Source organism: Cynocephalus volans, chromosome 7, assembly GCF_027409185.1.
Source record: "Cynocephalus volans isolate mCynVol1 chromosome 7, mCynVol1.pri, whole genome shotgun sequence".
Classification (NCBI taxonomy): Eukaryota; Metazoa; Chordata; class Mammalia; order Dermoptera; family Cynocephalidae; genus Cynocephalus; species Cynocephalus volans.
Genome location: NC_084466.1, coordinates 13,004,352 through 13,032,324, shown reverse-complemented (window position 1 = coordinate 13,032,324; position 27,973 = coordinate 13,004,352). Strand labels below are relative to the sequence as shown.

At 37.4% G+C, this 27,973-nt stretch overlaps 1 protein-coding gene across 5 annotated transcripts in view; it reads left to right on the top strand.

Annotated features, from left to right (window-relative positions):
* Positions 1-27,973, top strand: part of PCCA (propionyl-CoA carboxylase subunit alpha) — a 411,013-nt gene that overhangs the window by 115,070 nt on the left and 267,970 nt on the right. For 4 of the 5 annotated variants that reach the window (XM_063101799.1, XM_063101796.1, XM_063101798.1 and 1 more), the window contains exon 7: positions 11,349-11,480. The exons of the other annotated variant lie outside the window; for it this stretch is intronic. In XM_063101799.1, coding sequence (XP_062957869.1) covers positions 11,349-11,480 — 132 coding nt within the window. The remainder of the gene's footprint in view (positions 1-11,348; positions 11,481-27,973) is intronic. 5 annotated transcript variants of the gene reach the window in all.

The following is a 27,973-nucleotide window of genomic DNA, read 5'->3' as shown; positions in this document are numbered from 1 at the left end:
TATAGAGATTTTTCACCTCCTTGGTTAACTCTATTCCTAAGTATTTTATTTTTTTGGTGGCTATTGTAAATGGGCAGGCTTTCTTGATTTCTCCTTCTGCATGTTCACTATTGGAGAAAAGAAATGCTATTGATTTTTGTGTGTTGATTTTGTATCCTGCTACTGTGCTGAAATCATTTATCAATTCCAACAGTTTTTTTGTAGACGTTTTAGGCTGTTCGATATATAGGATCATGTCATCTGCAAACAGGGACAGTTTGACTTCATCTTTTCCAATCTGGATGCCCTTTATTTCCTTCTCTTCTCTGATTGCTCTGGCTAGTACTTCCAACACTATGTTGAATAGGAGTGGTGAGAGTGGGCATCCTTGTCTAGTGCCTGTTCTTAAAGGAAAAGCTTTCAGCTTTTCCCCATTCAGGATGATATTGGCAGTGGGTTTGGCATATATGGCTTTAATTATGTTGAGATACTTTCCCTCTATACCTAACTTATACAGGGTCTTTGTCATGAATGAGTGCTGAACTTTATCAAATGCTTTTTCAGCATCTATAGAGATGATCATATGGTCCTTGTGTTTGAGTTTATTAATATGGTGTATCACATTTATTGATTTGCATATGTTGAACCAACCTTGCATCCCTGGGATGAATCCCACTTGATCGTGATGAATAATTTTACATATGTGTTGCTGTATTCTGTTTGCTAGTATTTTAGTGAGGATTTTTGCATCTATATTCATCAAGGATATCGGCCTGTAGTTTTCTTTTTTGGTTATATCTTTACCTGGTTTTGGTATCAGGATGATGTTTGCTTCATAGAAAGAGTTCGTGAGATTTACATCTGTTTCAATCTTTTGGAATAGTTTGTAAAGAATCGGTGTCAATTCCTCTTTGAATGTTTGGTAAAATTCTGCTGTGAATCCATCTGGTCCTGGGCCTTTCTTTGTTGGGTGCCTTCTGATAACAGCTTCAATCTCCTTTATTGTTATTGGTCTGTTCAAATTTTCTACGTCTTCACGGTTCAGTTTTGGGAGCTTGTGTGTGTCCAGAAATTTATCCATTTCCTCCAGATTTTCGAATTTGTTGGTGTATAGTTGTTTATAGTAGTCTCGAATGATTCCTTGTATTTCAGATGAATCAGTTGTAATATCACCTTTTTCCCTTTTTCATTTCTAATTTTTGTTATTTGAGTCTTCTCTCTTCTTTTTTTTGTTAGCCATGCTAATGGTTTGTCAATTTTATTTATCTTTTCAAAAAACCAACTTTTTGATTCGTTGATCTTTTGAATTGTTTTTTGGTTTTCAATTTCATTCAGTTCTGCTCTGATCTTAATGATTTCTTTCTGTCTGCTAACTTTAGGTTTGGATTGTTCTTGTTTTTCTAGTTCTTTAAGGTGAAGTGTTAGGTTGTTCACTTGCCATCTTTCCATTCTTCTGAAGTGAGCGTTTAATGCGATAAATTTTCCCCTCAATACTGCTTTTGCAGTATCCCACAGGTTTTGGTATGATGTATCATTGTTTTCATTAGTTTCAATAAATTTTTTGATTTCCTGCTTGATTTCTTCTTGGACCCATATGTCATTAAGTAGAATGCTGTTTAATTTCCATGTGTTTGTATAGTTTCCAGAGTTTCGTTTGTTATTAATTTCTAGTTTTAATCCATTGTGGTCTGAGAAGATACATGGGATAATTCCAATTTTTTTGAATTTATTGAGACTTGATTTGTGACCTAATATGGATCTATCCTGGAGAATGATCCATGTGCTGATGAGAAGAATGAATATTCTGAGGTTGTTGGGTGGAATGTTCTGTAGATATCTGCCAATTCCAATTGGTCTAGAGTCTTGTTTAGATCTTGTGTTTCTCTACTGATTCTTTGCCTAGATGATCTGTCTAATATTGACAGTGGGGTGTTCAGGTCCCCTGCTATTATGGTATTGGTGTCTATTTCCTTCTTTAGGTCTAATAGAGTTTGTTTTATAAATCTGGCTGCTCCAACATTGGGTGCGTACATATTTATGATTGTTATGTCTTCTTGATGGATCAGTCCTTTTATCATTAAGTAGTGTCCCTCATTGTCTCTTTTTATGGTTTTTAGTTTAAAGTCTATTTGTCAGATATAAGAATAGCTACTCCAGCTCATTTTTCTTTTCTGTTTGGATGGTAAATCTTTTTCCATCCTTTCACTCTTCGTCTGTGTGAATCTTTATGGGTGAGGTGGGTCTCTTGTAGGCAGCCTATAGTTGGGTCCTGCTTTTTGATCCAGTCAGCCAGTCTGTGTCATTTGATTGGGGAATTTAAGCCTTTTACATTAAGACTTGTTATTGAAAGGTGTTGATTTATTCCTAGCATTTTGTTGGTTGTTTGGTTGTCTTAGGTGTCTTTTGTTCCTTGCTTTCTGATTTACTGTTTGGTTTCTGTGTTTGTTGGTTCCTTAGGTTGTAGATAGTGTTTTTGTTTGCTTATTTTCTCTTCATGGATGCCATTTTTATTATACTAGTGGGTATTGATGTTTCTTGGGTTTTTATGGCAGTGGTAGTTATTTTTCAGGAACCAAACCCAGTACTCCCTTGAGGATTTCTTGTAAGGGTGGTCGTGTGGTAGTGAACTCCTGCAGTTTTTGTTTGTCTGAGAAATATACTATTTGCCCTGCATTTCGGAAGGATAGCCTTGCAGGGTAGAGTATTCTTGGCTGGCAATCTTTGTCTTTTAGTATTTTGAAAATATCATCCCATTCCTTTCTAGCTTTTAGGGTTTGTGATGAGAAGTGTGATGTTAGACTGATTGGGGCTCCCTTTTAGGTGATTTGACACTTCTCTCTTGCAGCTTTTAAGATTCTCTCTTTGTCTCTGAGTTTTGCCAATTTGACTATGACATGTCTTGGAGAAGGCCTTTTTGGGTTGAATATGTTTGGAGATCGTTGAGCTTCCTGGATCTGAAGATCTGTGATTTTTCCTATACCTGGGAAATTTTCTGCCACTATTTTTTTGAATATGTTTTCAATGGAATCTCCATTTTCCTCCCCTTCTGGAATACTCATGACTTGGATATTTGAGCGCTTGAGGTTGTCTGATATCTCTCTCAGATTTTCTTCGATGTCCTTGATTCTTTTTTCTTTCTTTTTGTCTGCTTGTGTTATTTCAAACAGCCCATCTTCAAGTTCAGAGGCTCTCTCTTCAACTTCGACAAGCCTGCTGGTTAAACTCTCCGTTGTGTTTTTTATTTCGCTGAATAACTTCTTCATTTCAGCAAGTTCTGCTACATTTTTTTTTCAGGACATTGATTTCCTTGTACATTTCCTCTTTCAGATCCTGTATACTTTTCCTCCTTTCATCATGATGTCTAGCTGAGTTTTCTTGTATCTCATTCAGTTTCCTTTGAATTATCACTCGAAATTCCTTGTCAGTTATTTCAGTGGCTTCTTGTTCTATAGGATCTAGAGTTTGAAATTTATTAACTTTTGGTGGTGTACTTTCTTGATTTTTTGTATTTCTGGTATCTTTTTTTTGGTGTTTATTCATTGTGGCAGGGGGTTTCACAGACCACCGGTTTGAGACTAATGACTAACTAGGATGTTGCTGTGGTTGCCAATTTCGTATGGCTCCCTCCGTGACTGCTCAGTTGGCCTCTAGTGCCTTGTGTGTGTGGTTGCCTCGGGTCTTGGGCTTCTCTGGGGAGCCACCTTTCTGGTCAGCTTGGACTCTGCTGGGCTGGTGGATCACGTACCACAGGGTGTGTGATCTCTGTTGAGCTTTCACTTCCTGTGCAGGACTTCTCCCTGTTCCGTGTGCTCTGGCCCAGGCTGTTGGATCGTGCAGTGGCAACCCCACAGGGTGTGTGGTTTCTGTCGAGTCTCCGCCTCCCAGGTCACACGTCTCCCCACTCTGTGTGCACTGTGCTGGCCTGGGGCGTGTCTTCTGCACCCCTCGTCTATCAGCTGGGCCTTCAAGACCCTGCTCGGCACCGCCTCGCCCAGGAAGTCTACCAGGTTTCTGCTAGGCACAGACGACCGGTCTCTCTGGGTGCCTTTGTAGCACTGTGTAGATCTTTCTTGGGTCTTGTTCACCTTTGTATCCCCCCAGAATAGACCGAATCTAGCGCCCACCTGCAGCCTGCTCTCTGGCAGGTTCAAGTGGACCTGGGAACTCTCCTACCACACTATTCCCAACCAGAAATTGGTTAGGCTTTTTTCTGAACTGGTGGCTGCAGAGATGGTATCTGCCTCCCAGTTACAGGAAGTTTACTGGGGGCCGGAGTCCAGGGTGTGGTGGAGTGACAGTCAGCCTGTCCGTACTTCCTTGCCCTCCCGACACTGGCCGGTGACGCCCCCCGCCTCCAGCCCCGCCAGAGAACCGCGCTGGGCCAAGCAAGTGGGAAGGCTCAGTGACGGCCGAGCCGGGCGGAGCTGCCCGCACCTGGGAAAATGGAGGCAGCTCCGGGGCGGTGAGTGGCCTGGTGATGCAGGCGGGAGCCAGGTGGGCGTAATCCCCCCGAACAGGGCTAGGCCAGGGGTCACTCACAGGGTTTTGCCAGGCTGGGTGTTCACTCTCTGCCTCTGGTTTGCCACCTTCCCCGTTCTCGGCCGCTGCCGCCTCGGGCTGTTCAGTCGTGGAGCGGCTCGGGCGCTCCCAGGAATCTTCTTTAATGCCGGCCTGAAACCTCGAATCCTGAATAGGGCAGCTGGCCGCCTTCAGTGCGGCCCCGGCCTCCGGGATCCTGTCTGCATCCACAACAGCCCTGGCGCCGTGTTCCCTGTTTCGAGACTCGCTTTTGCAGCTAAGAAACAGTACTTTTCCTGCTCCACACTTCAAAGCTGTTGCCTGTAAATGAGGCAGCCTCTCCTGCCGGGGGCAAAGTGGCGGTCACCCCCGACGACCAGCCACCAGCAGCGGTCCTCCCTTAAGAGATGGCAAGAGGAAGGTCCACAAGTTTCCCGGCTGCCTGAGGCCCAGTGGCCGCCTTTTCCACCTCAGCTACTCCACGCCAGCCGCCGCAGCCACCGTCATCTTGAAACCTCCCTATAGTCTACACTTTAGAGATAAAATATCTCCTGTGTTTATAGTTGTACTTTTAATTAAAACTCAAGATTGCAGAACTTTTACTTAACCTCTTATTTGTTACCTCTGTATCTTCATTCTTCCATATTTAGAATTCTGTCAAGGATAGGGGAAATGACAGAGTTAGAATATCTCAAAATTACTTATTTGTCTTGTCCAGTACTATACACAGAGCAATCTCAAGATAACAATATTGCTACCAATATGATTACTAAAGCTATTAAAAAGTATGTATCATCTCCCTGTTCTTCTTCCATTTTAAAAAATAGTTGTACTATATGAGGGTACTTCAAAAAATTTGTGGAAAAATAGAATTAAAAGATAGCATGAGTCGTTCCATTAACTTTTTGAAGTACCCACTATCTGTATTGTCAGAAAATATAGCTATTATAAACTGGACTCTGTCCTTAGCATTTATTTAGTTTTAGTTCTACAAGTAACTACTGGTTCTTTGTGTTGATGTCTGTTCAGTCATTTTGGTTTTCGGAAGCTCATTCTCTAGTATAGCAGTGGGCAAACTTTTGCTGTAAAGGTCCAGATAGTAAATATTTTTGGTTTTGTGGGCAGTATGATCTCTGTTGCCAGTACTCAGTCTTACTCTTATAGTGAGAACTAATGAGCATGGTTTGCAAACCCCTGCTCTGTTAGATTATTCCACAGAGTTTATGACTTCTTGCATGTTTTTACATTTTTTTCTGCCCTTTATATTTGGAAGTTAATTTTGTTGGATTTAAAATCCTTGGCTCATACTTTCTTTCTTGAGTATCTTACTCAGTGGAATATATTACTCTGTTTTCTTTTGGCAAATGTTGATGATAATTTAAATTTCTCTTTTGTATAGGTCACATATTCTTTAATATTTTCTTTTTCCTAAGTAATACTGCTAGAATGTATCTTGGTGTTGGTCATTCTGGGTTAAAGTTCTCAGGCATGCTGTAGTGTGGTCTTCTTAAATGTATTTTATTTTTATTTCAAGTAAATTTTTCTTGAGTTAATGGTTTTTTAGTATTCTTTGCTTTGGTTTTCTTCAAGGACTCCCATTATTGGTTGTTCTTTGTTTATCTTCAGTATTTGCCATTTTCTCTCATATTTTAAATTCATTTTTTGATATTTAAACTAAAAAATATTTTCCTTTTTACTTTCTCTTTCTCATAAGGCATTATCTGTTTTCTTTACTCACTCTTGTGTTCCTTCTAATTTAGTGTTTATTTTTGAAATGATTTTCTTTTTTACTTCTAATTGTATGCTGATTTTCGTCACACCATTTCTGAGCTTTTCTAATTCTGATTTATGCTATTTCATGTTTTGTATGACTTAAAAATGTCTTTTAGCATATTTTGAAATAGCAGGTTATAGTTTTGATCTGTTGTATGTTGGTGTGTCTTTCTTTTGTGCTTTTTTTCCCGCATGGATGTTATTTTGGTCCATTTAATTTTCTTATAAAAATATTGTACTGGATTTTACCTTGATGCTTTTATTTTGCTTAGTTTTATGTATAAAATTAGTTTTCCTTTATATTGCTTTTTAAAGAGCTACATATTTTAAAATAGTGACACACATCCAAGAAGTTCAAATACTTGAATGGAGAGAGCAAGAAAAGTTTTATTCTGAGGTCTTGAAAAGATGAATTATTCTTCTAACTCCCCATTATTCTTTCTGATGTTCATATGAACATCACTGTATTCAGTGGGCACCCCTTTCTGTCTGCAACTCTGTGCTTTTGACACAGCTGTATTAATTTTTGAAAGCTTTCTTGCTGACTCAGTTTACCTCATGTGCTAACTATATATTCTCCACCAACTGGCCTTTTCTACCAGAAACCCGTTTTTCTATTAGCAGGGAGTAGTATCGAAAACCAGAATCTGGCTCTTTTGAGCAGTTCAGCAGTTTTCCCATAGCTCTCTCGCTTGTCTGACACTAGTTTTATAATTATCCAAGTAGCAACACTTGGTAAGCCTAAAGTATATACATTTAAAAAATCTAAAATCATAGCATGGCAATTTATTAACTTGCATTTCTAAGAATAAAATAGGTATCATACATTTTAATTTTTATAAATGATAGTTATTTCTGTCCTTCATTCCCAACCTAAAGCCTGCTGTAAATTAAATCTTATTTTCTTAGCATACTGCTCAAACCCAACCCTTTTCCCCATTCTTCTACTGAAATTTGACCAGAACCATAAAATCACAGAATTTAAGAGATGAATGGAATACTAGAATAGTGATTTCAACTTTTCATAGTTTATTTTCTATGAATCACTATTAAAGTATATTCCAATAATGATGAAAAAATGCCTACTTTTTTCATGACCATAAGACATTTATCTTCAGGTATTTATCATCTATGCTTTATTTAAAAGGCCTTAAAAAAGCATACTTTTGCTTAGTTTTAGTAAAATTAGAAGTAAATTTTATTGCTATGGCATATCAAAAGACTTACTTGTGATTAAGGGAAACTGTTAATTAGGTGGATAACAAAAGATACAGTGTTAGTAGATGAGTATCAAAAGGTTATAAGTGGATAAAATGTGTCCTCAAGTTCTAAATCACACAACTGACTCTGGTCAAGAACTCAGGACTTTTGAAACATGCTTCATCACTTTGCAATGAACATACTGTCTTATCCTGACTTCATCCTTTCAAGAGCCTAGGATGCTGCTTTCTTACTTTGCTTTAATTACACTTAAAGGCCTATCTGGGGAGTACTTCCAAAACATATTGATAAAAAGGAAGTTAACTCATTACAACATTTGTTTGAGTAGTTATCCAGCGTACTATGGGCTATTTTTCTTTTGGGTGAAATGGGACAAAAAAATAGTCCCTGAGTACTTGATGTGAGCTTTTCTCTTGCCAATTTAGCATTTCTGGGTGAGTAATTTTCCTCAAATTAGAATGCATGAGAAAAATCTGGTTAATCAGTGGTCCAGGTTGTTGGTCTCCTGTTAATCAAAAATCTTACTGTATAATCATAATGTATTTTGGACATTCTCATTTATGTTATTTCTTGAACTCTTTGTGTAGGTATTCTGATTACTTGATTACATTTGCTTGGCATAGTGGTTTTTAAAACAGCATATATAATGAAAATTCTTCCATCTTAGCAAGTAAAATGAGACCATGGAAAGACAATTGATAGTTGAAGCATGATTGTTTCCTCTTGCCTTCACTTAGTGTTTAGTGGGTTGTAGGTTTGGGATAAAGAGAAATGAATATGATTACTGCTCTGGTCTGAAATGATTAGTTTATCCAGCTGGTGACAAAGTATATGGAGATGTAGGCCTACCAGTATTCTCTTCTCATACAGAGGAACTCCACTTTTCATGTGTTTTACATTTGGGGGGTTTTGCGTAAGATTTTTTTCATGGAAATAAGATTGTATTAAACCTAGATACAAACATTTTTTAGAGCAGTACTTCATGAGCATCTGTCATGGCTGAAGAAGTTTCTTATCTAGCATTCTGCCACTTGTAACACTGGTAATTGTAGGTATTTGGGTTCCTGTAATATATATTGGGGTTCTATGGGCCTAGTTGCATTATTATATTAGTGTTCTCTTTTTATCAGTGAAAGAATGTGAGCCGAGATGCTGGGTACTGTTCAAGCTTTATTAAAGAAAGAAATCTGCTGGGCTGTGCTCAGAGTGGCACAGGGCCAAGGGCTGCCCTGAAAATGGTGGACAGCACCAGGTGTGGGGGTGGTAGAGCTTATATAGTGCGCCAAGGGCTGGCTGATACCATTAAGGAGGGTCATTATGCTAATGTGGATTGGGGTGGAGAACTGCATCCTTGAGGAAGCAAAAGGGGTTTCTGAAAGCCAGGAGGCTTCTCGTAAAGGGAAGGTGGGCAGGGGAGGAGGTGGGCAGCGCCATTTTGTGCTTGGGCTTGTCTAAAGTGGTGCTGGTTATGTTGCTGATCTATTAATCAGGACTTCTGGATAGTGGACAAAAACTAACAGTGTGGCATTCAGCTTGGTGCTTTATATTATTATTGATGGGGTTCAGGACATGCTACTCCAAAATATGGCACATTGGCATATTGAATATTTTAAGTGGCAAGAATTTGAGAAAATGGCAGAAGCAGGAAGGTCTCTCTGACCTTCCCCTGTCCTTCTCCCCTGAATCAGGCCGGTAGACCCTCACATGAGAGGTGCCCTCCCTATACCTGGAGGAAAGGTGCATCCTTATCTCCAAAGACAAAAGGACACAGAGAGGAATCCAAACAAACTGGCCTTGTTAATTTCACCTGCACTTATCTGGTACTCTTTGTTCTCTCATTTCTCTGTGACTGATCACTCTTCATCAAACCTGTATAAAAAACACTCAAGTTTAACTCTTCTTTGGGTATTATGTAGTCTCCTGTGACCCATAAAACTTATATTAAATAAATTTGTGTTTTTCTTTTGTTAATCTGCTCTTTGTAATAGGTGCCCCAGCCATAAACTTAGAAGGGTAGAAAGAAATTTTTTCTTGCATACATTATTTTATTTAATTGTTCTATCAAACTTGCCAGGCAGCAGTTATCCCCATTGTCATCCAAAGAAACAGAGGCTTCAAACTCAGAATCTAAAATTTCCCTTTTTCTCTGTCTTGCTTTTGGACAGGAGGGAAAGTATACATCTTGAGTTTGTTTATTTTGTGTGTGTGTGTGTGTGTGGCTGGTTGGTAGGGGGATCCAAACCCTTAACCTTGGTGTTATCAGCACCGTGCTCTAACCAGCCAGCTGGCTCTAATCGGCCAGCCCCTATCTTGTGTTTAAAGGCTTTGGCTTTTCAACATATTTTATCTGAATGATTTTGCCTGCATCTCTTAAGTCCCTCCTATACTTGTATTTGATGCCTTTAAATATCTGTATCTCAGCCTAGATGTGTCTTATAACCTCTGTACCTCTATATCTGCCTCCTGAACATGGCCACTTAACTATCCCACAGGCATCTCAACTCAGCAGGTGGGAAGTTGAAGTCGTCATCTCATCTTCCAAATATTTATCTTCTCGTGGATGAGGGTACTTCAAAAAGTTTGTGGAAAAATAGAATTAAAAGATAATACAAATCTTTCCATGAACTTTTTGAAGACACTTGTATTCCTTTTGTCGATTCCCTGTTCTCCTTCCACTTCCTGCTTTGGTTGAGTTTAATCCTTCTGGGTCATGATGGCTGGGAGAGCAATCTAAGCAACATGCTGTTGATGACACTGGTCATCGGAGAATGAAGCTTCTTTCCCAAGCCACGATTCTTTGTAGGCATCAAAGCCAACAGGTAGAATAGGTGATGGAAAAGTGATATACGAATATGTAATTTATTGTTTATACCAACCCTGACCAAATGTCATAGGAGCATCAGTAGTTAGGCACCTTACTCTGATGTGCATACAGGTCTGTTGATTACTTTTTTTATATTTAACTTCAGTTCTTTATGTAATGACCTCATCCTTTGTCTCAACAAAACACTTTTCTAGACCATGCCCTTTAGTGGATCTACATTATGTTTTGTCCTGTCCCCAATTGCTATTTAATTCATTAGCTTTTCATTTATTATAATGACATGAACACAGAGAGAGGTAGACCCTGTTGTAAGGGAAATAAATGTGGTTTGTGCAGAGCAGTGTTTTACTGAAACCGTAACTCAACTCACCGTAACTCTATGCATCCTTTGTAGTGATAGGATGAAAACATTCTGTACTTCCATTTTGTCTGTTTCTCTGCGGTATCAGTAATGTGTTCATGTTTCCTTGAATTCATTGATATCCTGTGGTTTTCATCCATGTTATCTTCTACATTTAGCTCAAAGCCTAGCACAGAGTTGGCATTCAATAAATAGTGATATTTGTGTTGTACAAGGCACTGTGCTGCAGGGTATTGAGAATACAAAGATTTATAAGGCATTTTAAAAGTGAACTTATTGTTTAGATTGGGTGGCAGGATATTATATATAAATACAATGTCATAGAAGTTGCTTTTCCAAAGAATACTGTTAATAACAAGCAGGAGTTCTTAATTACTTTTGGTTATTTTTCTTTGACCCAACTTTGTTTCATATATCTATGCAAGGTACTTCAAAAAGTTCATGGAAACAATCGTGTTATCTTTAATTCTATTTTTCCACAAACTTTTTGAAGTACTCCCATATGTACACATGTACTGTATGTAATATGTTATTATGTATTTTGATGTGTTGGCTCAAAGGCTTACTTCTAAGTTGTTTTTGCTGTATAAATAATTAGTAAATATACGTATGGATTTTCCTTTTTATGAAAATTTTTTCTTTTCTAAAATGTCACCTTGTTTTTCTCAACAGGCAGCAGAAGATGTTGTTTTCATTGGACCTGACACACATGCTATTCAAGCCATGGGTGACAAGATTGAAAGCAAATTATTAGCTAAGAAAGCAAAGGTTAACACAATCCCTGGCTTTGATGGGGTAGTCAAGGTGAGAAGCTATTTTACTCTAATCTTTATAGTACATGTCCTCAAGTCAACATTTTGTCCAACGTATGAGATAAAAGTATATTTGTATCTTTTTTGAATATATAAGTAGGTTTTAAAAACCATTGCTGTCACACTTGCATTATTTTAAATGGCATAAGTTAGAGTGAGAAGCCACTTCAGCATTGTACTTAATGAATCAGTATTGACTCATAATTTCATAGGAAAAAACTTGGTGATTAAAAATATGTGCCATGGGCTGACCCCATGGCGCACTCGGGAGAGTGCGGCGCTGGGAGCGCAGCACAGCGCAGGTTCGGATCCTACATAGGGATGGCCGGTGCCCTCACTGGCTGAGCGCGGTGCGGGCGACACCACACCAAGGGTTGCGATCCCCTTACCGGTCACAAAAAGGACAAAAAAAGAAAAAAATAAATGTGCCATCAGTTCTCTGGATTTCATTTAATGGTGGTGTATAGTTAATGTTTTGGGGTTTTGTTTTTGTTTTTGACCCCCCATATTTTATGTTTTAAACATTATGATGTTTGTTCTGTGGTAGCTTTACCTTGAGCTTGTCTCCATATGCGTAAAATGTAAATTGTAGTCATGTTTCTGGTGAAAGTGGTATAGCTATGTATGACTATAGATCCCCAACATTCCTCGAGCAGCTTCTGTAGCTGAACGCTTCTGAGGAAGAAATGCAGAAATCGGGTGTGTGACTTCCCCAATCCCCATGAAAAATGACTCATTTTTTCTCTTTCGAAGAGAGTCTCTATGTAGACTTTTAATGTTGTGATTTGAGTTAGTTTGAAAGAACTCTTCATCTCAGTGTTCTTATGTTACTTTTGGCATTTTGTGCAGGACAGTTCTTCATTGTGTACATTTGTTTCATACATGGCAGGATGGTTAGGAAGCTTGGTTCCTACTTAATAAATCTCTTCAGCTTCTTGCCCGTATTTACCTATGTTTGTGTTCATCTATTTTGTTTCTTCACTCTTGTTTCAGAGAAGAGGTGTTCCACATCCTCTGTAAAGCCAGTTCCTCCTCCTGTGCTCCAGATGTATCCTTTATAGCTTTCCCTGGCTACAGTTTTTACTGATTATCTTTTCTCTCTTCTGTGTCTTAAAAGTCTTCTCATCTTTTAGCTCCTTTCTTTAACATTGCTGTTGAAAGTACTTAGCTCCCTTGGATAAGTGGGAAGGATGCAGTGATTAAACAAAATATACACATGATTCCTCACATCATGGTGCTCATAGTTTAGTGGAAAAGAAATATGTGTTTCTCCCATTCATAAAGCATGATAACCCCTCATCACTCTACAGCTGCCACCTTCCTCCTCTCTTTCCTTTCATAGCCAAATGTCTTAGAATTGTCCTTACTCACTTTCATTTCTATACCTTTCACTTAATCTTCAATCTACTGCAGTCTAGCTTCTTTCCTCATCCCCTCTGAAATTCTCTTGCAAAGGCTACCAGCAACCTCTCCCTTTTACTAAATCCAGTATATAATTTTTAATCCTGGTCTTATCTCAATCTCTGAGAAGCATTTGAGTCTCTTGGTCACTCTTTCCTTCTTGAAATATTCATTTCTGGCACATTACCCAGTTGTAGTTTTTGGTTTTTGTTTTTTTTGGCTTGAGTGATCCTTCTTAGTTATCTTGCTGATTGTTCTTCCTATCTCTGTTCCTTAAATGCTGGTTTTATTCCAGGTTCTGAGTAGGACACTTTCTTTTTTTTTCTTTTTTGTGACCGGTAAGGTGATCGCAGCCCTTGCCTTGGTGCTGCCCGCACCGCGCTCAGCCAGTGAGTGCACCGGCCATCCCTATATAGGATCCGAACCCGCGGCCTTGGTGCTAGCCGCGCTGCACTCTCCCGAGTGAGCCATGGGGCCGGCCCGACACTTTCTCTTCTTGTTGTGCTAACTTGCCCTTGGCAATCTTATTTATTTTCATGGCTTCAATTACCACCTTTTCTGACAAATCTCAAATCTCAAAAAGATATCTGTTCTAGATATCACTTCTGAACCTCAGAACTACATAATCAGTTGCTTCTTAAACAGCTCTCACTACCTGATGCCCCTGAGACACTTTAAAAATAACAAGTCAAAAGCCAGACTCATCATCTTTCTCTCTAAAGCAGGGTTTGGTACTACGGTATCATGCATGGATGTTTTTATAAATAAAGCTTTATTGGAACACAGCCATGTTTATTTCTTTACATATTGTCTGTGGCTGCTTTTCCAATATAATGGCAGAGTTGAGTAGTTGCAACAAAGACCATATGGCCCACAAAACCTAAAATACTTATTTTCTGGTCCATTAGGAAAAAGTTTGCTGACCCCTGCTCTAAACTTATCTTTTGTTCTTTCCCACCTAAGAAGGTAAGTGGTGGCATTTTCCATACCGTTTCTCAAGCAAGAAACGTGGAGATATTCTCAATAAACACCACTGTAGAGAATTCACTTAAATAGCTTTCCGATCCATTTACTTCTTTTTTTTTCTATGCTAACACCAAGTTCTAGCTACTACCATCTAGTCTAGCTTACTTTATCAGCCTTCTAATTGGTCTGCTTGTAGCCATCCTTGCTCCCACCCAACTAATTCTTGACACTTCAACTTCAGTGATCTTTCAAAAATCCAGGTTTGATCATATGCCCGTCTTCAATAACTCTGAAATGGCTACTCATTTAAATCCTCTAAATAGCTGGCCTTTGCTTTTCTTTCCAAACTGATATAGTACCAGTCTACCCTTTGTATGTATGTATCAGCTATACTTGACATCTTTCAGATTCTTAAAACTTCTGTACTTAACTCTGCCCTATGTATGTTGCTTCTGTTTTTGTTTTCATTCCTGATTGTCTCCTACTCATTGTTTAGGTTTTGAATTAAAAATAAATTGCTTACACAGGCATTCCTTGACTGTCTAGATTAGATTAGGCCCTCTCCTGTATTTTCCCTTAGTATCTATACTTAACCCATCACATTTAAAGTCAATTATTCATTTATTCATTCATCTATTCAATAAATATTTGCCAAGTGCACACTGTTTGACCCTGTTTGAAGTGCTGCGTATATAGTAATGAACCAGAGACCAAAACAGTTTTTCATGTCCTCATGGAGCTTAAACTATAGAAGAGGGAGACAGACAATAAACGAATAATAGATTATATAGTATGTGCTATGGTGAAACATAAGATAGGGAATGGGGAAAGAAAATTCTGGGGGGTGGGGCTATATTCACAATTTTAAATAGGTTTAGCAAACCATCTATAGAGATGATAGGGCAAGTCATGTAGCTATCTAGCATGGTAGGCAGAAAGAATAAGTGCTGAGGTGTTGAGGTCGAAGTGTACCTGATATTGAACAAATAAGGAAGCATGTGATTGGAGTGGAATGACCAAGGGAGAGACAAGTCAGAGATGAGGTAATAGAGGTAAAATATATAGTATGGAGCTCAGATTTTGTAGGGCCTTATAGGCCATTTTAACGATGGGTTAAATACCTTCTTCCTGCACTGGATTGTAAGGTCCTTGGTGGCAGAGATTGTGCTCTGTTTATTACTATATCACTTGCATATGGTGCCTAGCACATAGTCAGAGCTCACTAAATATTTGTTGAATGAATGATACTCCAGGAGATAAATTTTATACACATACCCTTTTTATACACATTGTCTGCCATTAAGTATATACTTATCAGATATATTTATTAGATATACCAGAAGAAATCAAACACCAAGGGAAAAAATAAAACAGGCAATTGAAACAGATCTACATGCACACCAGATATTGGAGTTGGTTGATGAGAACTGTGAAATAACTGTGATTAATATGTTAAAGAAATTTGAGGAAAATATGGAGAAAACAGATAAAGAATTTTACAAGAATCTACAAAAAAATTAAATAGAAATTATGTAAGTGCAAATATAATATAAAAAAAGGACTTTAGATAGGTTTAACAGTTGATTAAACTAAGCAGAATATGGGATTCATGTTATAACATGTATTAGCATTTCATTCCTTTTTATGGTTGAATAATATTCCATTGTTTGGATAAGCCAGTTAAAAAAAATCCATTCATTAACTGATGGACATTTGGGTTACTTCCAGCTTTTGACTATCGTGATTGGTGCTGCTATGAAGTTTGTGTGGAAGTATTTGTTTGAATATCTGTTTTTAAGTTTTTTGGAGTTTATACTCAAGAGTGAAATTGCTGGATCATGTGGTAATTCTATGCTTAGCTTTTTGAGGAAGTCAGGCCTCCAAACCTTTGTGTATTCCCCTCCTCTTGTGTAATTCCTTCCTCTTCAGGTTGGGTAGAACCTGCGGCTGGCTTCTCAAACTAACAGAATGGCAAGGGTGATGGCATGCCAATCCCTTAATTAGCTTGGCAAAGATGATGGGTTGTTACTGTGTTCAATGACATTATGTGGCAAACTGTGTGTCACTCCTTTGATTATGCTTCATTACATAAGACTATCTTAGACTAGAGTTCAAGATTCTGGTTGCTGGCTTGATGAAGTGATCAATCACAGTGAAGAAGTCCATGTGGCAGTGAACTGTGGGCAGCTTCTAAATGAGGGCAGTCTCCATCTGAGAGCCTGTAAAAAGTTGGGTCCTCAGTCATACAACCACAAGGAAATAAATTCTGCCGACCATCTGAATGAAGTTGGCAGTAAATTTTTCCCCATTTGAACCGCCAGTGAAAATGCAGCCTGGCCACTCCTCAATTTCATCCTTGCAAGCCCCTAAGCAGAGTATGATACGAGTTGTTTCTTTATTAGGCCTCCAACTGTGGGGCTTTAGTCCTTCTTTACCTTCTGTTTCAGAGAGTTGTACAAGTTTGGGTAGGGGTTTCTGTGGGTCATTATGAACCTTGACCTATTCATTCTGAATACTTCTGCCAGTATAATTGTAATTTTTTTCTGACAAGGAATCTGCCTTTTCTGAGATCTTCACTTTGGGCTTGCTTGCTTTAGACATAAAAGTACTGAGGAGTCACAGTCAAAATTAATTCTCGCTTGATGATGAATAGTGGCATCCTTGGTTCAAGGAAGAGCCATCAGGGGAGCATTTGACCTGCCAATTCTACTTGCACGGTAGGTTTTTTCTTATGAAGTCATGGGTATAGTGTCTCTTAGGACGAGGGAATGTTTCTTGATTAAAGGTCCAAAGGTGACAGTGGTGCGTTGGGACATGGGGAGTGGGAGGGTATTATCAATACTCATCAACGGAGTAGTTTGTTGACCCTGAGGAAGAGCTTGTGTAACAATGACAGGAATTAAGGTTAATATTATACTGCCTGTATCAATAAAATATTTACATGTTTCTCCATTAATAATTAATGAAATTCTTCACCGTTAGAACCTTGCCTACTATAATTTTTTCCTTTAATTCTCTTGGATAAAATAGAATAATTATTTCTCCATTGTCATTTCTGTCTACATTATTTGCAGGTGTCTTTATCAAAAGTCTGGTGTTTAATTTCTGCAGTGAGAGTATCTAGTTTTGTCTGTACGGCCACCAGCTTATTCTGGGTCTTACTCCCCCCCTTTTTTATTCAGGGTTTTTCAAAATGTATAGTATAGAGTTGAAGATCTGACAGCGTGGCTCTTTTCCAGCCAGATTTTGCTTGTTTATAAGATTTGCTGTTCCTGGCTTGAGGCTGCTCACAAATGTGAGGAAGGAAGCTGGAGTCACAGTATTTCAGGGCCTACTCCTGAATACTGCTGAAAGGTAGCGAAGAGCCCATCCTGTAGGTCTCTAACAGGCTTATCCTTTCTTTGTTAGCACAGCTAGATTAGAGTTACCCATTTCCACAGGAAAGATTTTGGTGGTAGCCTCCAGAAGACTTTGTCCAACATTTAACAGTTTTTCTAAACCTCTCTGGTTTCCTATGTGATTTGGAGTCTCAAGTCACTCTCAGGGTCTTCCTAGTCCCCCCTTTCTAATATTTCCTATCTGAGGTTCTTACTAGCTAATGATATAAATATATTAAATGATATAAATCTGAGGACCCCACATTGTACATTCCTAGACTATTCTCATTTTCTTTGTCAATTTCTGTTTATCTTGTATGGGCTTCGGAAAGTCTTTGACAAGGGGTTTCACCTGTTCTGACAGGGGCTTAATTTTAAGAGGTATTGTTGCTGTGGGGGTTTCTGGCCAGCCAAAAGGCTAGAGGAGCCTGTCAGAGGAAGAGAGAACAGGGCAGGAGAAATGGAGGAGCATCGGATGGAGGAAGAGAACTAGCAGGATAAAGACTATTAGGTTCAAGAGAATTTTAAGTTTTTCACATTTTTGTTTGGCTTTTCTTATGCCTTTCCTTTTCCCTATGAACTTTGTCTACCTCTTGAATTTTATAAGGAAATCATTTTGGGATCTGAATTTGTTTTGGAAGCTTCCTCATGAGAATGAAAAAAATGCAGAACATTGGGTGTTTGGGAATTTGCTCCCTTTTTTTTTCTCAGGTACGTCTAAATTGAACCATTCATATCAAAAGTTTTTAAACTATCTTTGGTGAGATGATGCTGTTTAGAAAGATCAGAACGTGAATTGGAGTTACAGATTTAGTGCATTTAGGAGCAGAAGTCAGACTCAGGGCGACCACAGATTTAGCCTGAGACAAACCCAGGAGCACCTCGTGGTTGTTAAATGTTGTTTGTGTCCCCATCCTGATGGCAAACCTGTCGATGTACAGTGCCTTGTTGATTTAAGATTTGGAGAGAAGATCTCTCCCAAACCCAGACCTCCATGGACAAAACAAGTCAAGACAGAGGAAAGTACTCAAAGTTCCCAGGTAAATTTTACTCTATTTGGATGCTGGTCTGATGGAACCTTCTGAAATAACTGGCTCCTGGAGCCAGCATGAAGATGAGCTTTGACTTAACGGACTTAGAACAAAAAACGCTGAAGTTATTTTTGTTAGAAATAAGGATGGTTTCCTCCAATAATAAAAGTTTTAAAATCCTGTCAGAAAATCAAAGGGCTCCTCATTCCTAGGAAGAGAAATTGGAGATCTACCCAAATGGTTTTACCATTGTGGTTGGGGAGAACCGAGAGAGAGAGAGAGAGAGAGAGAGAGAGAGAGTGAGAGAGAGAGAGAGTGTGTGTGTGGGTGGGTGGGTGGGTGGATGGGTGTATGGGGGTGATGGGCATCAAAGGAGCATGGAGTTGCCAAATCTAGGAGCTTGAACTGTGGCTATTTATTAGTGGGTCTTGAACAGATCTCAGTGGAACTTACAAGATTGTCTCATACTGATGGGATTCTTCGCTGCAGTAGGTAATAAACTTGGTTTTGCTTGTTCAACAGATTATTTTGGTTTTCTTCTCAGGGAGGCTGCATTTGAATTTATAACCTGTTTTAGTAAATTTGGAAAGTATGGAAAAATAGAAAGTTGAAGAAAAGAAATTACCTTATCTTTTCACTTTGTCTCCTTGTATGCATTAGATGATTTGTAACATCCTGTTACACTCTGAAATGATAGATTCTTAATTTCTGTGTCAACTTTAGCCATGGTACACAGTTCCTAACAGCTGTTGTCTGAATTGATTTAAGTGACAGCTGAACCTGCAGGTTATAGTTTAAGTATAAGCATTTAAAAATGGTTTTTAAAGAATATTCTTTTGTTTCTCTGGGAATTCATTTTTGATATTTTATTTCTAGTTTGCTTTTATTTGTGACACAGGAGGCTATACATATAGATTTTAAAAATTGGTTTTTAATTTAGATTTCTTGTGTAGTAACTCCACATTCACTTGGAACTATCCTACTTTTCACATTTTGTAGTTTAGATTTATTGGGTAGATGATTACTTATGAAGGTATCTGTGCAGACAGGGGTTTGCTGATGCAAAAAGTGCAAAATTTTGGCATATTTTGTGGGTTTAGCCACTGTCCGCAACAGTTTTGCATTGGCAAAATGAGTTTGCTAATTGTAGTATAGATAATTATATCTTTAAAAAATCTATAGAGTTCTTTAAAGTTAGTATTTTTAAGATTAAATTCTTTGTCTTGGTGACTATATTCTATTTTTTCCCCCCAAGTAATTTTCATCACCAATTTGAGTAAATTAACATGAGTTCAGTTTGTTATATCTCTTTTTAAAATTTTGTCACTTTCTCATTTGATTATTTAGCATGTTATATGGAGATGTTTTACCCATACTCTTTAAAACATTGTGTGCAGTACCTAAGTGGACTTCTGAAACTTCTTTCTTTATGGCTTGTTGTTCATTTCTTGAATTATTCTTTTCATTAGAGAGAAACTAGTGTTAAAATGTAATTCTCAAGTAGTCATCTAGTTTCCAGTATTTGCCTTTAACAAGTTTAGTTTTATTCACCATTTTATTACCTTGATCTTGGAAACATGAAAGCAGAATGAAGAGTATGTGTGTGAAGCTGCTGGAAGACAGCATCTCCCTTAGGGAAACCTACAAGTATTCAGGCAATTAATCTTAATAATGATAAGCTCAAGGTGCATGGGGCCCATTATAGGAGGGGCCCTTAACCTAGTTTTAGTGTGTCATGGCAGGTTTTCCAGTGGAAGTGATAGCTAACTGACACCTGAAGTCTGAGTAGTAGTGAGTTATCTAAAAAGTGAGAGTGATGATGGGACACAGCTCTGTTGTCAGTGACAACATCTTATTGCAAAAGCTTGGAGCTGTAAGACCATAGGAGCTCTAGAAAACTGCACATATGCAGTGCGATGAGCTGTAGTGACAGGGAGCGAGAGAGAAAATTGGGTTCCAAATGTGTATGGTCTTGAATGCTATGCAGTTGATTTTGGAAGTTACTCTTGTGGTTTGGGGAGCCTCTGAATAGTTTCATGCAGAAGAGTTAAAATGATGGAATTGTGGAATTGGAAAACTCATTTTGGTTTGCTGTGTGGAAAATGGATTGGAGCAGAGTGAAACTCGAGATTGGTGGACAAATTAGAATCCTCTTTCTTTAGGCAAGAAATGACAGGGCCCTGAAGTAAAGTGTTGGGATATAGCACAGTAGATGATGTTGAGAAAGATGGTTAAAATTGAATTTATAGGATTATGTGATCTGTTTAATGTCAGGTGTGAAGCAGGGTGAAGAATGAGCCATGATCACATTGCCACATTTGTTTGTAATGCCTATCAGCACACCAGTTTTGGGGGAAATTCCTTTAATGTCTCTGAGTTCTTATTGTCCATTAAGAGTGATAGCCATTTACACCACAGAGCAGAGTATGGTAATGTATTTGAATGAGTTTTGTAAATTATGCAGTATAGGTTTAAAGCAGTAATTGTTTTTAATCACCTAATTAGGCAGATTTCAAAAACTGTACTCTTGCTTTAGCAGGAGACAAATGAGAAAAAAGCTAGTGTGAAGGAAATCATTAAAAAAAACCCAAAAACAAAAGAGAAAAAGTTGGAATCAAGCTGTGGCCTGGCAATTAGAAAGTACCATATTAAATATCAGTATACTTTTCCCTGCTAAACCAGGAATAATTGATTTTCCTGACAATGCCTCAAATGCTTTATATTTTTGAAAAAAAAATTTCAATTATGTTTACTATGCTGTTTTTACAATTATAGAAAAGTGTACTAAAGTTTAGAAAGATTTGAAAGTATATTAAAACAAAAAGTCTTCTACTTTAATGGGAAAACCCAATCAGCTGGAAGTAATTCCTGATCCCAGATTGTTGAAAAGTTTTGCTTTACTTTATAAATCAATGCAGAATGGTTTGAAGATGACTTTTTGTGTACACATATAGCCTTACTTATAGTGTCTTGAAGCAATGATCCTTTGTTTTTGCAAAAATACCAGTCACTGATTTCATTCTAGAGAACTAGTTGAGGAAAGTAAACTCCTAAGTAGTTTCCATGTGAATGGGTAGCAGGATTCTCATCTAGACAGTAGAGAGACAAGGGTTAGTACATAGGCTGTAGCTAGTGGGAAAGGAGAAGTGTAGTCTGAATTACGGATGGTGGAGTCAGTATTTGACACTAACATCACTGTAAAAATATATTGGGTGTTTAGCCTCTGGGGAGAATGGTTTGAATTTGTTGTAGTTTTCCCTGCCATTTCCCGCCCTTCTTCCCTGCTCACCAGCAATCATGAGTTCACAGATCATCTGATCCAGTGCATGATAAGAGATGAAGTGTGCATTTTTTGTAGTATTGTAGTACCAGTATGAGTTCTTTGTTACACAGGTTTAGAGGATGAATAATGACACAAGATATGACAGCTAAGGCCAAGAAGAGAAGGAATAAAACTTGGTAGTTTGGGGTGGTGGGCTGCCCATTTTATCACAGACTGCTAACCTTAATTGAATGCCTATTGTGGGCTAGGTGTTGTTCTAGTGTGTTTTGGCCTGAACTAATTTCACCTCAATAACCTTATGAGACAGATACTGTTATTATGTCCTCTTTACAGATGAGGAAACTGAATTCCAGAGAGGCACCCTAGTAGCTTAATCACCTTCACAGAGCCAGTATTGGAGCCCAAACCTTTTGGCTCTAGCACCTGCACTTTTAACAGCCTTGCAGGTGGATGCTCTAGAGTATTAACAAATAAATCAAGCTTGCAGAAAAGGCACCTGATTTTTGTTAGCTCTTTTTACATTTTTTTGGTATACTTAGTTGGTTTTTGCAGCATCAGCTGCCCCTCCCATCATAATCATGTAAAACAGAATTTTTTTTTTTTTTTTTTTTTTACTGTTATTCTTGGGTTGGATGATGGAACTTAATTAATATTTGTTGTGCTGTAATAGAGGAATAATAGAAATGGATACTGGTTCCCTTGGCTTTTTCCCTCTTTTTCCATTTCTTGAACTGCTATTTTGGAAGTATATATTTAATACTTTCTTGTAACCCTTTCCTCATCAGTGCTTCCAAGAGTTAAATAACTTCAGAACGTGAGTGTGACTTCTCTCAGGTCAGGCTGGGATTACAGAAGAATGGACCACAGGGATTTTTGTCACTTAAAAGAGTGGAATCAAATGATATCGTTGGACTGTTCTTTTTTCCTACGGCCTGATTCAAAATCATCAGGAATATTATCTGAGCATTTTTGCTAATGTATTTTTAATTTGCTTTTGTACTTTTCTTTATTTACTCAATTTTATTACTTTTGATACGAAAGTAAAAATATTCTAAACACCTCAATTGAAAATTGTATAAGGGATGAGTAGCATCAAATTTGTTTTATTCCTTCTGCTAAAATTTTTGTATTTGACTTTTCTTCCATTTGGGGGGATTATTGTCCCACCCGTTAGAAGTTTTCTTTTAATAAATTATAAAATATTATTTTATTGAACAATACTTTAACAGAATCAGGCTAGCCAGTTAGCTCACTCGGTTAGAGCATGGTGTTGATAACACCATGGTTGAGAGTTTGGATCCTTATACCAGCCAGCTGCCAAGGGGGGGAAAAAAACTTTAACAGAATCTACTGTTTTAAGCCCTTTGGTATTTCCATATATTGTATGGTATGTCATATAATTAATAGATGTGAAAGCTGTCTTTAGAATGTTCTAAAGCTAAGAGCATTAAGTAAAATTAGCTGTGTGTTTTCTTCAAATATTGCCAAGTTGGATTTGTGAAGAGGTAATAAATGTTTTGCTTAAAAGAGATTTGTTTTATATAAATAAAGAACAAAGTATATTTGGTAAAATAAAGTTTAATGTTTATTTTACATTTTTATTAAATAAAGTTTAATATCTATAAATTGAAGTGGACTTTTTTTCCTATTTCTTTCTTTTTTTTTTCTTTTTGGCAGCTGGCTGATATGGGGATTCGAATCTGTTGCTTTTTAATATAAACTTGTGGCCTTTCAATTTGAAAAATTTTCCATGTGAAGTTTGATTTTTTTTTAACTTAATGAAATACTTCACTTAAAAATTATGAATAGGGTAGCACTGTATTTTTTATGAGAGTAGGTTTTATGAAACCTAAGTTTCAAACTTTTGAATTTTGCGTGATATGATGAAAGAAAGTGCTAGACTGAGAATTCCAAGACATGGGTGAATGTTGGGCTTGGTTCTACCCATTGTCAACAATATTTTGTTGAATGTACTTTGTTTAAACTGAAGCAGAACCAAAGCCTGTCTGGTTCTGAGTCCCTTTTCTGAACCTTGTGATACTTCCTTGCTGTCTGTCACTTAGGTGAATTTGAACAGGCCACCACATCTCTTTGGATATAGTTTACTCACTTATAAAATTGGTGCTCTGAGATGAGTAGTTCTGTTGGCATTTGTGATTGTCTTATCATAACTGACTTATTTTGCTGATGGATAATTGTTTATTCATTGAACAAATAATGTGTTGATTATGTCAGTTTGCTAAGCTCTGCATTCAGTAGACAGCAAGACAGAGCTAGTCATTGTGGAGTGTAAGTGTGATGGGTTGTCATAATGGCAGGTGTAATGTGACCACACAGCAATGGCACTTAACCTGGTGTGGGAGGACTGGAAAGGCTTCCTAAAGAAAGTGGCTTTTAGATGAAACCTGAAACATGCCACTCTTGAGTCTTAGAGAAAATAGCAGTTTTTTTCTTACCTTGACTACTGCTTCTCAGCTGTACTCCTCAGATCCTTTTTGTCTCTCAAAGTATTCATTCGTTTGTTCATTCATTCATTCATTCATTCACCTGCCGATTGAATAACTACTATGTGCCAGACACTCACTGTTCTAGGCATTTGAAATAATATCACTGAAACAAGTAGACAGAGATTTCTGCCCTTATGGACCTTACATTTTAGTGGAGTAGGAAGATGCAGAGAATAGACAATGCACATGATATATAAGTAAATGATAAGCCAAAATTCTTCAAAATGCAACCATAGCGAAGCCCTTCTTTTCCTTGCCCATAGGCTGAAGTTCAGTCTCTTTAATGTGGCTTGTGAGGCTCCGCTTAACGCTGTAGCCTCACTCTTCAGGCTCCAGCCATGCTGACTGTAAATAAAACTGGTTTGGTGAAAGGAGGTGAAAGAGAAGAGAGTTCCTTGTTGAGCCTGGCTGAACTAGGTGGGACGTGCAAGCCCTGGGGAGAGTGGCTGGTGTTTGTGGTGAAGGGAAAAGTATGAGGTGGACAGGGCCAGGGGCTGAGGCTGGTGGCTTAGGCAAGCAGGATCAACTATTGAAACTAAGTTTAGGAGTTTGAACTCAGTTCTGAGGCAATAGAAAGTCATAAAAATTTTATGTGGGTTTTGGGAATACTAGTTTATTTTGATAACATTTAATGCCTTGGAAATCGTTAATAAGATAATTTGAAAAATACATTCAAGCATGGCTGGTTTAATTTTTAAACTATGAAAGTATGAAATATGAAATTAGGAGTTTTATGTTTAAAAAAAAAGTTCAATGTATACCTAAGATTATGCAACCTTAAGTAAAAGTTCCCCTTTTCTCCCAACTCTCAATCCTACTTTCGAGCAATAACTCAAGCTGAGTTTTTGTAGCTGTCCTTGCATAAATTTTCATGTGCATTCAAATGTGTATTTCTGTCTTCATGTAGATAAGGTCAGGCTATATGTATGTGCTACAAGTTGGTGTTTTCCTCACCGTGTATAGTATATCCTGTATACCTTTGGAGTGTAAGAGTTATCCTCTTAAAAACTAATTCTGATTCATTATCCACCAGCACACAACCAAAGTATTTGGTACTCTACACCATATCCCATACGACCCAGCCAGAACAGGGCCATTCCTTTTACTTTTACTCATCTTGGCCTTTTCTGCCACTTTTTAAGTGTGTTTCAGCTTTAGCCTCATGGATCCTCTTTCAGTTTCTAGAGCATATTAAGTACGTTCCTAATCTAGGGTTTTGTACATGTTATTCCTTCTGTCTAGAATCCTTTTCCCCTAATCTTTCCAGGGTGGCCGGCTGTTTTTATCCTTAGGTTTAAAATTTTATTTTAGAAGGGCTGTTTCTGAGCAGTCTATCTAAAACAGGTTCTTCCTCTCATTCTCTGCCTTAGTATTCTCCATTTCCATGTAGCATTTATTTCAATTTGCAATTAATGTGTTTGCTCTGTTTTCTGTTTATTAGGGTATAATAGCTCCATAAGGCCAGAAACTGTATTTCATGAAGTGTTGCTGGGCAAATATTTTTTGAATTCGTGTATGAATGGATGAATAAGAACATACATACTAACCTCATTCTTTTTAAATGCTATGTAATATTCCATTTCATGGATGTACCATTTGTGGTACCAGTACCTTATTGAAGGCCTATTAAATAGTTTTTCAGATTTTTTTTTCTTATCAAAACACCACCAACAAATTGAAAACAATAAATTTCTTTATATGTCTCTCCATGTGCATGCATGTGAGTATCTGTATGGGATAACTTCCTAAGAGCAAAATTGCTGGGTTAAAAGATATATACCCCTAAACTTTTGATTGGTAGATATGACAATTTCTTTTTAAAAAGATTGCACCATTTCCTACAACACCAGTAGCGTGAGGAGTGCTTGTTGGCCTTTAAGTCACCACTTGGCCATTATCACACTTTAATTTGCTAGAGGAAAAGTGATATCTTATTTTAATTTGCATTTCTGTAATTATGACTAAGGATATATTATCCTTTTGGATTTCTTTTTATGTGAACTTCTTTTTTAATCCTTTGTGCATTTTTCTTGATGATCGTTGGTCTTTTTCCAGTTGATTTAAAGTTTTATTAAAAATCTTTTTCTACCTCTAGCCTTTTAGGGAAGTTTTATAGTGTGATATGTCACTTAGGGCCATTGAATTTGGACCTATGTGGGGCTTTTTATCCCTTCAGTAGTAATTTTATATAGCCCAATAATTAAATTAAATATGCTGAAAGACCATATTAGTATATTATTGAAACAGATATTAAAGTTTTTAATGTCTTATGAATAATATGTCTTCAGTAAAGTTTTTTTGGATGAATGAGTGACAAGAGAAAAGTTAATTTTTGAGGCAGTTTGATTTTACTTGAAAATTCACTTAATAGAATTTGATTTTCATAGTAAGAAAGCTTTAGCATACTGATTATTTAAAAGATAAGATTGTTTTGTGGCCGTATATAAAAGTGTTGGATTTGTGGGTGTTAAAGAATTTGTAGAAGTTTTGCTGTGTGTAAATATCTCTTTATAGGTACACACAAGACATCTATAATGTGTATATGTGAATAAGTAGCAAAACATGACTAAATGAATTCTGTGAATTATCTTTTAAGACTCTCCTGTTCTCTTAAGGTAACAAATTTTTTTAGATAGCACTTTATTTTCTCTCAGAATATCTTTTGCAAATATACTATTACATGTTTGAAAGAAAAGAAATGTTAAAAGTTTCTTTCTAGGCTTATTATAATCCAGTCTTCATCAGCCATCACTCTTCCTGTATTTTGTTCCAGAGGCACTAATTGTTCGCATTTGGCAGGTTTAACACTTCCTGACAGAGAGGCTATTAAGGGGAAGTATTCTCCAATAACTGTCACTGGCTGGAACAAAGAACCTTCCAACTCAATGTGTGGAAACCACTAACATTCTTAAATGACCCTTTTCATGGATTTTTATCCCTTTAAGCTAAAATTTGGAGAATGTAGGGTCAGCGAAAACAGCAAGATGTAATAAAGCAGTAAACCTTGATTTTGGGGGGTATAGGATGGGAGGTATAGATTTATCTCTGACTTGAAAACAATTGTTATTTGGAAAATCTCATTAGCAGATGTGACTGCTTGGAGTAAAAAAAAAAAGACTTAAAACTGATGTTGCTTTCAGGACTGCTTTGAACTTAACAAGCACCTATTTGTGGAGCAGACTGGCTAATGAAAGGAAATTAAATTTTTCTGACAACTTCCCCTGCCAACCTCCTTATTCAGGGAATGTTATTAGGTACTGAAGACTTTTAAGGAAGATTTTTTTTTTTTATTAGACATAAATGAACTAGTTATAAACACTCCCCCACCCCTCTCTTTTTGGGGAGGATTCTGACATGTTTGCTCTACATTTTAAATGTATTGGCTTAAAAGCTTAAGAAATACTGGGCTTCACCTCAATATTTTAAACTTGTTTTCTAAAAATTTAGGCCTAATTATCAGCCAGTGGATTCAAAACACTATTGTCAGTTTCTTAAGATAGTTTGGTTTGTGACACTGAATTTATGAAAAGGAATTAAATTTAGAAAGAAGCTTGGTATTTGGAGAAATGTATCAGGAATGTCCTGTTGGGTGTGTTAAGTGAGAGTTAATGATCAACAAAATGACTTAGATTCAAGGGAAGTTTTTGTCTTTTTAGCTACTTAGAGGTACAAGTGGCATTTAGTTGATATTCAGCAGTAACTAATCCTTGTATTGACAAACTCCTACCCTATATTGTTTAGGAAGGTGTTTTCTTTCCTTGGCTTTTTGGAGTTTTCCACTCTACTACTTGGTTCAATGATTTTAAAGTTTTAATTTCTGTAACAAGATACAACTGAAAAGAGAAAATATGTACCTGAAAAAAGAAATAAAAATTAAAACTGAAAAGGTAATGGAGATTACCAAAGGGATTTTTTTGAAC